A 12,251-nucleotide genomic window follows, 5' to 3' on the forward strand; every position below is an offset into this window, starting at 1 on the left:
CTGGTGACTATTTTTGTATAACTATTTACTAAAGAAGAGTAGTAAATAACTAAACAAAAATAGTAATTAGATCTTCAATAATACTTAATGCTTTTTTTTTAATTTTTAAAATAAAAGCAGTCAATAGTGAAACTAAAATAGTCGATCATTAAATAAGAGTAGTCACAAAATTTTTAAAAATAAAAATAGTTAATCGTAATATTAGAGTAGTTAATATTTCATCAAAAAAAAAATTAGAGTAGTTAATAACTAAACAAGAGTAGTCATCAGAATTCTAAAAACAAATATAGTTAGTAGTTAAAAAAAATAGTCAATATATAAAAATAAGTGGTCATCCGAGTTTTGACGACTGGTCACCGGTAACATGTCGCCAGAGCTCTGATGGTAGGTCACCGGCAGGGTTGCCGGTGCCAGAGCTCCAATGGCTAGTTAGAAACTGGCTAAAGGTGCAGAGATGACAATATTAAAAAAAATTGTGAAAGGTATTTATATAATTTTGTAAGAATTGAAAATTTTCAAAATAATACTAGAAGTCACAATTAAAATTTTAAATCTTTTAGCAAATTTCAAGATATTTTATTATCTTTTTTCCTATTAATATTGATTTTTTTTTTGCCAGCACCTATCAATATTGATTTTTAACCTTCCATTCACGCTTCCATTCCAACAGACTTAATGAAAATTCCAACACAAACCAAACACAGCCTCCATCACAGAATCTGGCCCAAGATATATCAAAATAAAATGGTAAAAAACTGACGCTAAAAGACAGTATGATTGAGATGGCCATCCCAATAAATTAATGAGCAGAGCAGAGAGCTTCAGTTGAGGGTTTCCCATCATCTGGTTTGTCGAGTGCGGATAGGACACCGCCGGTGAGGCGACCCTTGTGTATTGATAGAGGTCTGTCAAATTTTGCGAAGATCTTGCTTTTACCTTTATGGCTCTTGAATCCCTGTCTTCCCGTTTCCTACGCTGAATTGATGAATTGATTTTCGTGCCCCTTTTTTGGAATTTGGAAAAATATAGGAATCCGCTACAGTTTTATTTGGATCGATGCTTGCCCTTTAATCCTTTCGTCAATATTTCATTTTAGGATTGAAAGCTTAAACCGAATAAAACAATAAGATGTGGGGTGTTCTAAGGCAGAAAGTTTGTGCTGGAAGGCTTCCTGGAACGGTACGCTGTTCTCTATTCGTCTTTTGATTTTCCGTAGTCTTCCATTATTTTTTAAATAATAATACTGGGACTATCCTGCAGTATATTCGCCCAGCTGTTGCCGCATTTAGAAATTACTCTTCATCAGCGAAACAGGTACTGCTTTGTGTTCCACTTTCATCTATATGCTTACTTATTTCCATTTGAAATTTTTGTTAGGTATGGAAATCACAATTCTTCTTTCCTCTTCCCTGCAAAGCTGGATACCATCTTTTTTCCTGCCTCTTGTTTAAGCTTTAAACGGATTAATTTTGTAGATGACGGTCAGAGAGGCCCTGAACTCAGCACTTGACGAAGAAATGTCAGCTGATCATAGAGTCTTCTTGATGGGTGAGGAGGTAATGAAAGTGACCCTTTCATTTTCTCTGTTTTCTATAATCTGGTCTCTACTCCATTCGTATGCTGACTTTCGATATATATGTGCAGGTTGGAGAATATCAGGGTGCATACAAGGTCATAAATGGACTTATTGATTTTGATGATATTCCTACGGATCATGTTGATTTATGAATTAAGTTGATACAAAGTCATATTTACCCACTTTTCCTTTACAGATATCCAAGGGGCTTTTGGAGAAGTATGGTCCAGAGAGAGTTCTTGATACTCCAATTACTGAGGTTTTGTTTGTTACTCGATTCACTCTCGCTAGCTCCTTCCTCATTTGATATTCTGCTGCCAGTGTTTCGAGTTCTTAATAAATTCTCTTCCTCCTTGTTTATCCATTTAAAATTTATGCTTTCAATCTATTGATTTTTTTCCCCTCACAAACTCCGCCAATTAGAGAAATTCTTTAATGCTTATAGTCCACTTCTTCCTCCTGTTTGAGTTAATCTAATTTATCAGATGACAAGAATCTTGAATTTTCTGTAGTTTAAAACGTACTCAGACAGAATGCTTTAGTTTAATCCTTCTGAACGCTAGTGTTTCAATTTTTGGTTCCTAATGGATTGTTTTGGATATATTGACTCTTTTTGGCTCTAATTCTCAATGTAACTCTTAAAGATCACATCTTTCTGGATAATTGCATTACCGTGATGTATTTCCCATCTTAAAAAGTTACAAGAACGCAAATTCCCTAGAACTGAGGTAAACAGGTTGTTTCTAGGGAAAGAATATGATTTATATTTAGCTGGTAGTAATTGCTGTTTTACATTTTGTTTGTCAATCCTAATGCAGGCTGGATTTGCTGGGATTGGAGTTGGTGCTGCTTACTATGGACTAAGGCCTGTTGTGGAGTTTATGACATTTAACTTCTCCATGCAGGTTAGAGTTTCTCTAGCTTGTCTGTTTTGTTTCCATAATATGTGTTCTTGGATTGGCTACAGAACCTCTTGATTTTTTACCCTGAAGTTTTTCAAAATCTTCCCTGTAATATAGAATATTCAATCTTACAGGTTCTGTTAAGTAGACTATTAGTGTTCTGACGCTGCAGAAACAAATATCGGACTTCCCCTGATTTTTAGGGATGTAGAACTTCAGATTTTGATATTTAGGCTTGCTCATTTCTCCCACCTTTTCCTATATATAGAAAAAAGTACTTTTGAGAATTCTATAAATCCTAATTAACCTCATTATAGTATAAAATTGGAATTGTGGAGTAAAGGTTTCAGTCGATTCCCTCGGTCGGTTCGCTCAGGTGGTCTTCCCTTATCTTCCCTAATGTTCAGAGTCGTTCTGGTTGCGCTGCGGGATGCCCGGGAACGGAAGAATTCTCATCTGAGGCGCAGGGATCCTGGAGCGGGGTTGTAAAAATTGAGCAAAATAGCTCGGTAGAGGGTTCAAAGAAAGGAAAGTCAGGTGTGAATGATTGGCTTGTCTTGTCTAAGGCTGACCGTACCTAGTGCTTAGTTAGCGGAACACTTTCTCGCAGCATTGGTAGGAGCGTGAGTTTTAAGCAATTGGGACTCCATCAAAAGCTCTCGACTGAATAGGAGAGGAGTGAAGTTACTCGACCAACGGGAGAGTTGATTGAGGAGTTGGGCCTATGCCCATTAGCCAAGCCATTACTATTTAACGCAAGAAAGAGGCGCAATAGCATCTATTACTATTAATATTTATATAAATGAATGAAAATTCACCTTTTCCGCTAGCTGGGAGTCACTGCTTAATTTGACCTCTTTGATAAACCTTAACAAAAGAATAGTGATAGATTGTATATTTAATTTTACCGGTGTGAATCATTCATTGTCGATGATGGTGACCAATGTAGTGTGAGTTGCCTAGTTTCTCATTGAGTAACATGGACTGCAAGATGAGATATTTATGAGTTGGTTTTCTTACCTTGGGAAATTTTGGAGGAGGGTCCCTCACCTCGCATGGGTGACCATCCAATGACTTCATGAAAAAAAATGTATTTTTCTTTGGACGTGCTGCTGGTAGTTAGTATATTTCTACATCGGTATCATATAAATCAATAAAGCTTCCTATGTCTCAGATTTGTTTTGGTGGAAGTTATTTGATTCTTAGTTCCTATTAAGTGAAATTAACATAGTTTTTAAGATTGTGTAATCTCTTTTTGCTACATGCTGACAAGTGTGCGCACTTAATGTTGGGCATTTTTGCCTCAGTTCCATCTTGACTTTCTAGTATTACACTCTGTTCTCTTTCCCTCTTCCAATTTACATTGGGGTTTCCTTGGGGTTAGAATGATTATGCTTTATTTTCGCTCTAGGTGGGAAAGATCAGGCTACATGCCTTGGGGAGTTTTCCTCTTGGAAGTACTTTGATGTTAGTTTATTTGATGGAGAAAATATTGGATTAGTTGCGAAAGTGGGGAAAATTTGGACTTAACCTCTTATTTATTTGCAATTATCATATTAGATTCAGCATTCTCTCCATCTAGACAAACCATAGAATCTCATGAACACTATGAAATGTTCTTGTAATTTTTTTCTTATTGTCAAATCCTTTAGATTGAATTTGGAGAAACTAATCCAATATACTAGGAAACACCCAACTCTCTTCAAGAACAGCAAAGAGCTCATTCTAAAAGTAACACTCTACTGGACAAGTGAGAAATAAGTGGGAAAAGTTTTGACTCATGCATGTGCGCATGTCAGGAGAGAGATAAATGGGTCATTCACTCCTCAACTCTATTTTGTATTTTCCCTCCATCGGGCTCTTGCAACAAGTTTGATTTGGATGAATGGACCAGATGTTAATCCAGCCGCTATTGCTAATTATGTTTTCCCAAATTAATTGCTTAGGTGATGTATCTTTGTAATTCTGACAGCGGAGGGAAAGGGAGGGAAAGAGAGAGATAGAGAAGAGAGACAGAGAAAGATAGGAGAGGGATAGTAGAAACATAGGAATCACATGCCCATTAATTAAATGCCTGTTACTATTATTCACTAATCCATGTATTTATAGCCATATTTGCTAACGGTCATCACTCCTAATTACCCCTACTAACCCTTAACTACTTTTATTTATTACAACATCGTGTCACGAGGCATGTGGTTTGGTTAAGGGTTAATGGTGATTGTTGCAATGGATTTTTGTGGGGACAAGAAGCCGGCTAGAAATGTTCATTCTAAAATTAGAAAAGCTTTGCAAATCCTGGCAATTTTTTTTTTTTTTTATCTGCATGATAAATCTTTTGAATACTTTTGTTTAACTAGGGGACTTTCTCTTTTTAAGTGATCTTACCTATACAACCATAGTTGAATCAGATTCATGCTTCTTTGTGACACTGTTTTTTTCTTTAAGGGTAGGAGAGTTTTCAACTTGGTTATTTCATATGTATTGTAAGTCTTGCATTCATTTCCTTGTTGCATCTCCTACCTAGCAATTTTTTTTTTTTTTTTGATATAGCAAGTTTTCCTTCTTGACAGCCATTTGGATTTATAAGATTCGTCTAAAAGTCAAGGCTCTTATCCGGACCCTAGTCTTCAACAGACTTAACATGGATGATACTGTAGATCTATGGACCTGATCCAAATTGTCTCTCAAGATTTTATCATGGGGCATGGGCATGAATAGCCTCAAAACTAGATTTTTGGGGTGTTTGGATGGAAATCAAACCATAGTTTTAAAAGTGTTTTTATAGTGTATGAAGTAAATATGTGGAGGAGTTTATCTCAGTTTGCGGAGAAGTGTTTTTAAAAAGCACTTCTGAGGATATCCAAAGAGCCCCTTCATTTATTTCTACATTACCAAGGTGTGACTTCCTTTGTCTAATAAGTTGTGTGGGCTTTTTGCAGGCGATAGATCACATCATCAATTCTGCTGCAAAATCAAATTACATGTCTGCTGGGCAAATATCTGTACCTATTGTCTTTAGGGGTCCCAATGGTGCTGCTGCAGGAGTCGGTGCTCAGCACTCTCAAGTATGGTTCCTTGGGTTATCTTTATATAAATGCCTTCAGTATGCAGTGGTTTTTCCGCTTCTGATTGTATTGCAAATTGTTTGGGTTATGGTGTTTTGTTATATTATTCAACTTTTTTATATGCAGTGCTATGCAGCTTGGTATGGCACTTGCCCTGGATTGAAGGTCTTGTCACCATATTCATCAGAGGATGCCCGTGGTTTACTGAAAGCTGCTATAAGGGATCCGGATCCTGTTGTTTTCCTTGAAAATGAGTTGTTGTGAGTTATCAAATGCTTGGATGGATAAATGCGACTTTGAAAATTTTGACCATTGCCTCATGCTTTAAAAATGTTTAATTGGACGAGTTTCATACTGTAGATACGGTGAGTCATTCCCTGTGTCAGATGAAGCTCTTGATTCAAGTTTTTGCCTTCCAATTGGGAAAGCCAAGGTAAATGGTTTACACTTGATACATGAGTTATACCCTAGAAAGCCTTTATAGGGTCACCTTTGTTATTTAACACTGTTGTTCCAGCTGTTTTTTTAACTGCATTTTACCCTTAACAGATTGAGAGAGAAGGGAAAGATGTGACTATTACAGCTTTTTCAAAAATGGTTGGCTACGCTCTCAAGGTTTGTTTGTCCCTTTGATTCTTAGTCATTGTATTAATGTATTGTCTGTTATTGTTGTGTTCCTATATGCTGAGTTATGGAAATAAGGTATAGAATTATTTCACGTCTGGATGATAAATAGAGGGGGGAAATGTTATGCATCCATGTGACAGGCTTTTTGTATTAAAGAAAGATTGGACTGTCATTCCAAAGAATGGGTTATCTAACATGGCTTTTGTATTAAAGAAAAAGTGGACCGTTATTCCAAAGAATGGGTTATCTAAATCAATTCTTTTACTCAATGTTTAGGCCGCTGAGATGTTGTCAAAGGAAGGGATGAGTGCTGAGGTAAACCTTGTCATAATTCAGAGAACTTGTGGGTTTTCAATTCCCTCTTATTATTTTCTCTGGATTACGTTATGATTTATCTTCATTATAGGTCATAAATTTGCGTTCAATCCGGCCTCTTGATAGATCGACAATTAATGCATCTGTCAGGAAAACCAACAGACTAGTAACAGTTGAAGAAGGATTTCCTCAGCATGGCGTTGGTGCTGAAATCTGGTTTGTCCTTTCTCATTTGAGAGTTTTATTTATTGCTAATTCAATGTTCATTTTATAAATTTCTGCATGTATTTTTCCTTCCCTTGTGTAGCACCTCTGTTATTGAGGAGAGCTTTGGTTATCTTGATGCACCAGTTGAGAGAGTTGCTGGGGCTGATGTTCCTATGCCTTACGCAGCCAATCTGGAGAGAATGGCTGTCCCTCAGGTAATGCTGTTTAAATATTCTGTTTATAATGGAATAACGTACCTGATTATGTATCTATATTCTGTCTGCACATTGATTTTAGATGTAAGTTTTTAGCTGTAAATGACATGTCATGGTGGCATGAAATTTAGCCCAAAGGAGGTAGAACATGGGTTTCATCTGTGGTGTGTGTGTAAATAGATGTGCGCGTGCGTTAGTTGTTGTGTAATTAAAAAGGAGAAAAGGAAAGGAAAAAGTTTAGTAGCCGTGAGAATCAGCTGTATATCTAAGGAGAAATATGAATTGTTGATTGGTTGCAAGGGTTGAGTTACTGATATGGGTGTACAGGTTGAGGATATTGTTCGAGCCGCAAAGAGAGTTTGCTACAGATCTGTGCCCATGGCTGCCACTGCTTAATTTTATTGTTCCAGTTCTGAAATTCTTGAAATCCTGGTTAGTTCACTGATCGCCTTGAATGTCGCTAAAATTTGTATCCCTTTCTCACAATAAGACGATAGAGAAAGATGTGGAGAATGCTGGTTTTACGCATTAGGTGCATATGGGCTTTGGTTTAAAAGATTCTGATGCATCGATAAACTGCTAAATTTTCAGGGATTACGATTTATACACTGTTTTACCATCTCCTTATCTGAGGGGAACGTTAATAACTTGGACACATCAACTCGAGGGGGTTATTTTTTGTAGCTTTGCTGATTTGTACTTGTCAATAATTTAGAAGCAGACTTCTTGAACCCTGGAGCTTCTCTGTCTTTCCAGGGGGCACACTTCCTGGAAGTCTCCTACCCTGTTGAGTTCGTTCACCTGTTTCTTGTATTGGAGTTCGGTGGAACTCGAGAGTTTTCATTTGATGTGGGTTTTTGTACCCAGTTGTGCGAGTGAAAGAAATGAAAAAGTGCTCTCTCACCACATTTCCGAAATGTTGGGAATGATGAAATATGGTTGAGTACGTGACATTTAATTCAGTCATTACAAATGCTTTGATTTTAGTTATGCAAAAATAAAAGTTTTCAATTTAATCTCTTCGACAATTGATGAATAAATTAGAGACAAACTTGACGCACTCCAGTTTCTTAAATTTGCCGACTGGGTTTAAATTCAAACTGATAAAAGATAAGTGCAAATGTTATACCCTTTCATTTCAAGAATTGCTGCTGCAATACCTGCGACCTTTTAACGATCGAGTTCAGGGAAAAACTAAAAGGGAGGCCTTGTTCGGATCTGTTTTCAATTGTTTTAGAATAGTTTTATGAAATTGTTTTTCAGAACAGGTTTTGAGGAAAAAAAATAAAGAATGCGTTTGGAAGCATTATAATTCAAGTGATTCACACTGTAGATTGAATTTTGTGATTAGTTTTCGGATTATTGTTTACTGGTAAATTTTAGATTTTTAGTCTAACTTTGAGCAATCAGAATTCTTAGTACACATATCCGTTTTAAGTGATTTACTACTTGTTTTAAAGTTCCGGATGTGTATTTTAATCATGGCAAATTTCATGAGTAGAGTCAGTCATTTGTCATACATCTACTCTGTCACTATTTTGTTACTCAATTAGGGATAGCTCATCCCCTAACTTGCACTAACAGTTCATGATTAAGTCTTTTCATGCATAATGTCATTCCATTTATACCTTAATTATTCCATACATTATCATAGCCAATTACAAAAGTCAAAATTATTATTATCATTACATATCATCTATAGTACATTTATAACATACATTAGTATATAAAGTGTACAACGTAATGTAATAAATTTCTCCAAATCTTTATTTTTCTTTCCTTGCTTCCACTTAATATATCTTTCGTTTGGTCATATCACCTATTATGGTCGTTTAAAGAAGGGTGAGATTCGGGAGAATCTCAGTAGTAAACAATAACTACCCAAACATACATGACAAGTTTGGCATTTAGAACATACTTGTAACTTAACACCTTTTTAATATAATGACATATTTAAAAATTATCATATATTAACCATAAAACACAGGCCTATGACATATTTTAAACATATTTATGATCACAATGCATGAGTTTATATAACCATATAAACAGAGAATATATCATACATACAAGCAAATGCCAAGCACATAAGAGTAGGGTAAACTTTGTTACCTTGTGTCCTTAAATTTTCTTCTTACTCTTTTTGGCTTTCAACGATTAAGGTTGCTTGTTCAACCTTTGTCATTCATCTCTCTTAATGTTTCATGATCTTAAATGCATCAACATATCATTTCTATTTATTCATTAAAGCTCTGGTAATCAACAACATCAACACTTTGTTTTTTTTTTAAAACTATATTGACTTCTAACTTTTGAGCTTGATTTAATTCCACATGCTATTCCTACATAATTTTACATGTAGAATTTATTTTCAAACTTAAAATAATCAAAATCAAACTCTTTCTCATGAACTAGTATTGACCGAAATATGACTGAAGTTACATAGTCATGAAATTCAACCAATTTTGATATAAAGCCACTTGATTCTTATTTCTTTCAAGCCTTTAAACATCATTCTAATATCAATTTCATCTATACTCACTTTTAAGAATTTCGTGCAGCATAACTTTTTAGGTTTCAAACTCTCAAAAATCATTAAAATCCATAACTAAGCTTAATAACAATAAGGGTAATAGAAACTACATTAAAAATCATGAACGTACCTTATTTTAGAGTTTGATCTTGCATATGACCACTTGACCTTTCTTTCTCCCTCTTCTTTGTCTATCTAGAAGCCATTTTGCAAGAGTTTCTCTATAGGTTCCATGGCTTGCACGAAAATGAGGGGTAGGGAGGGGGTATTTATAGAAAACAAGACTGAATTTGGGCCATTGATTTTAAAAATATGTGACTTGATCTGGATCGTCAATTTTCTCTTTTAATCTTACGGTGGCAAGTGTCCTATGACATCATGCTTACCTTATCATGATGACATCATGCCTATATCATCAATCCACATGCTTTTAATCCGACCGTACACGTATCTTGTATCTGATCATATGCATAATACTTTCTTTTCCCATCTAACTGTATACTTGTCTTTTCCATATTCTTTAATCATTAAGGCATTAAAATAAGAAGAAGATTAATATAAAATTCGTGTAAAATATATTCTTCTACCTATTTTGCTATTCTGTATCGTATAGGGTATTTTTTCAGGTCCTGACTTATCTGGAACTACTAGAACATATTCTGATACTATTTTCTCACCTCAAATAAATTCACACGGCATTATATAACATGCCCAAAGAGAGAGATGCTTTTCTCTTGTTCTTCTATTAAAATAATTAACAATATTTATTTCGGAGTGATATTAATGGAATTCTTTCTACCGGTTCACAACTTTAAGAATCTATCTCTAGGTACCAATGTTATTTATTCATCACGGGGAATTCCTCTAATTTTTCTTAAGTCAAAAGTCAACCTCTAGACATTTGATTTTGACTTTCTTTGGATAGTGTGTAAATAGGCTTTAAATTCTATTAAAGCCAACCTCTTCACTTTCTAGGGACAGAATTATTTTTAAAACCTGTGATAATTTCTCAAGTATCTTTCCTCATTTTCTTCCAATTATCTTAGGCCTCTCTATGTTTTAAAAAATTCATTTTCAATAATATTCAAAATCAGTCAAAACCCTGAGAATTTCACAATTTCTTTCCAAGGGCATTTTTGTTATTTTTACCCTCATACAGGCCTCTGAATCTTATTTCTATTTTTCTGAAATTTTTTTGAAGTGTTCAGGCTTCTGAACCTACCATTTTCCAATTTTTGGGATTTTTCTGAGATTTTTGGGTATAATTTTCATTTTTGTTATCAGCCTAAAACTTTATAAAATTACAATTTTACCCCTGGTTTGGCTTAACTTCAAAATTCACCTCATTGAAGCCTCCAACATAATCTTTGGCCTACATTTATCTCTATTTCTCATTCTTAGGTCTTAAGATTTTTCAGAGTCTCTAACTTCTTCTTTTCTCAATTTCAGAAAACTTTTCCTTTATGATTTAGTTCTTAGGAATCTCTCGGTTCCTTTAGGAAACCTTTGGAACCTTGTCAAAAGGAGTTTGGTAGTTTGTTTGTTTCAGGCTAATTCTGGTGCTTCTAGACCCAAAATTCGAGGTGTGAAAATTCTCCTCCTCTCAAAAGAAATTTCGTCCTCGAAATTTCCGAGTCAAACCTCTATTCTTATCCTTAATGAGAGGTTAACTGAAGAAAATATCATCACTTATGCTTAATTTTGGCCTTTTCAATATTCTATTATGCCTCATTACCAGGTTTCAATCTTGGAATTCTTACTTAGTTTTTCCTTTTTTTACTTTTCTATTATTTATACAAGCATGACTTTTGCTTTTACGTGTTTTGTCATCATCGCTAGCATTCTCACTATACTCTAAGCCCATTTTTTCATAATAATGCGATCACAGTTTACTTGTCTTCATGGTATTTTACTATACCACAGCATTTCAAGTTCCTTTATCAGGTCTTTTCAACATATTTTGTCATTCTCATTTTTATCTTAAGGGATTGTCTCTTTTCTTTCACATTCTCATTTCACATATAGCTTGCCTGAATGCATACTATTTAGGACTTACAACTCGAGGCCTAATTAACAACAATCGTGTCCGTGAAAAAGTCAAGGGTACTCTCTCAGTACTAGTTAACTATTAGAGCGGCTTCTATATCTTAAACTCATTCTTGGTCACTCTCACAGCCTAACTTGACATCTTAATCCCATGTCTAGTTTCTAACTTCTTACATATCCAACATTACCTTCTTATCAACTGAATTAGAGAGTGGCGAGTTCAACAGACAAGGATCTCTAGCTACTAGGCATTGAAAGAAGACAAGGCTCTCCCTTTATCATCAAGTTTTACATGATAAAGAGAATGTAGAAACAAAGAAGTTGCTCTCTTTTTTTTTTCCCCCATTCAACCAAACAAGTTTTTTTTTAAAATAAAAAATTGTTTTGGAAATAGGAAATGAAACCAGGTGAAATTACCACCTCTAATGCCCTGACGTACGGAATAAGTTAACAAGTTTCATTCCCATTTTTCTTCCACAACCTATTATTGGATGTTCGTGTTTAATAATAAATTTATAAACTACTGGAAACACAAGAAGATCCCAAGTTTCCAACCATATCAAGAGTGATTAGAAGTTGTTGGCACAAGAGGTTTGGTAATTTTGAGCGAGTCGTCAGGTTGTAGAAATTAAAGTTTGTTAGGGCCCCCTTAGAGGCCTGGACGCATAAATGTTGGACCACATGGTGCACAAAGAATTCATACAGAATCGGTTATTATTATCCGTCCTCCGAGAACTTGTTCAGGCAGGCAAAATCCTAACA

The 12,251-nt window shown here is 35.1% G+C and overlaps 1 protein-coding gene across 3 annotated transcripts; it reads left to right on the forward strand.

Annotated features, from left to right (window-relative positions):
* Positions 1 to 803: 803 nt before the first annotated feature.
* Positions 804 to 7,956, forward strand: LOC114758514 (pyruvate dehydrogenase E1 component subunit beta, mitochondrial). 3 transcript variants are annotated; one of them, XM_028947580.1, is made up of 16 exons: positions 804 to 903; positions 1,097 to 1,179; positions 1,261 to 1,314; positions 1,476 to 1,556; positions 1,645 to 1,671; positions 1,773 to 1,835; positions 2,395 to 2,481; positions 5,421 to 5,546; positions 5,673 to 5,806; positions 5,907 to 5,979; positions 6,096 to 6,161; positions 6,450 to 6,488; positions 6,580 to 6,704; positions 6,796 to 6,910; positions 7,238 to 7,342; positions 7,667 to 7,956. In XM_028947580.1, exons 2-15 carry the CDS (start codon positions 1,129 to 1,131, stop codon positions 7,304 to 7,306), a joined length of 1,110 nt encoding a protein of 369 aa, XP_028803413.1. In that variant the 5' UTR covers positions 804 to 903; positions 1,097 to 1,128; the 3' UTR covers positions 7,307 to 7,342; positions 7,667 to 7,956. The 3 variants fall into 3 exon arrangements, with proteins under 3 accessions (XP_028803413.1, XP_028803400.1, XP_028803406.1); XM_028947567.1 differs by having other exon boundaries at positions 7,595 to 7,793; XM_028947573.1 differs by lacking the exon at positions 7,667 to 7,956 and adding an exon at positions 7,502 to 7,648.
* The last annotated feature ends 4,295 nt before the right edge of the window (positions 7,957 to 12,251 follow it).

This window comes from Neltuma alba, unplaced genomic scaffold, assembly GCF_004799145.2.
Source record: "Neltuma alba isolate B1F8T4 unplaced genomic scaffold, ASM479914v2 tig00001525_pilon, whole genome shotgun sequence".
Classification (NCBI taxonomy): Eukaryota; Viridiplantae; Streptophyta; class Magnoliopsida; order Fabales; family Fabaceae; genus Neltuma; species Neltuma alba.

What these genes read in the sequence shown, in the direction of transcription:
- LOC114758514 (XM_028947580.1), top strand. Translation starts at nt 1,129, where the DNA reads ATGTGGGGTGTTCTAAGGCAGAAAGTTTGTGCTGGAAGGCTTCCTGGA. An exon ending in CTGGAAGGCTTCCTGGAACG is followed by an intron (nt 1,180 to 1,260) that starts GTACGCTGTTCT and finishes ACTATCCTGCAG; the next exon opens with TATATTCGCCCAGCTGTTGC. An exon ending in AGAGAATGGCTGTCCCTCAG is followed by an intron (nt 6,911 to 7,237) that starts GTAATGCTGTTT and finishes ATGGGTGTACAG; the next exon opens with GTTGAGGATATTGTTCGAGC.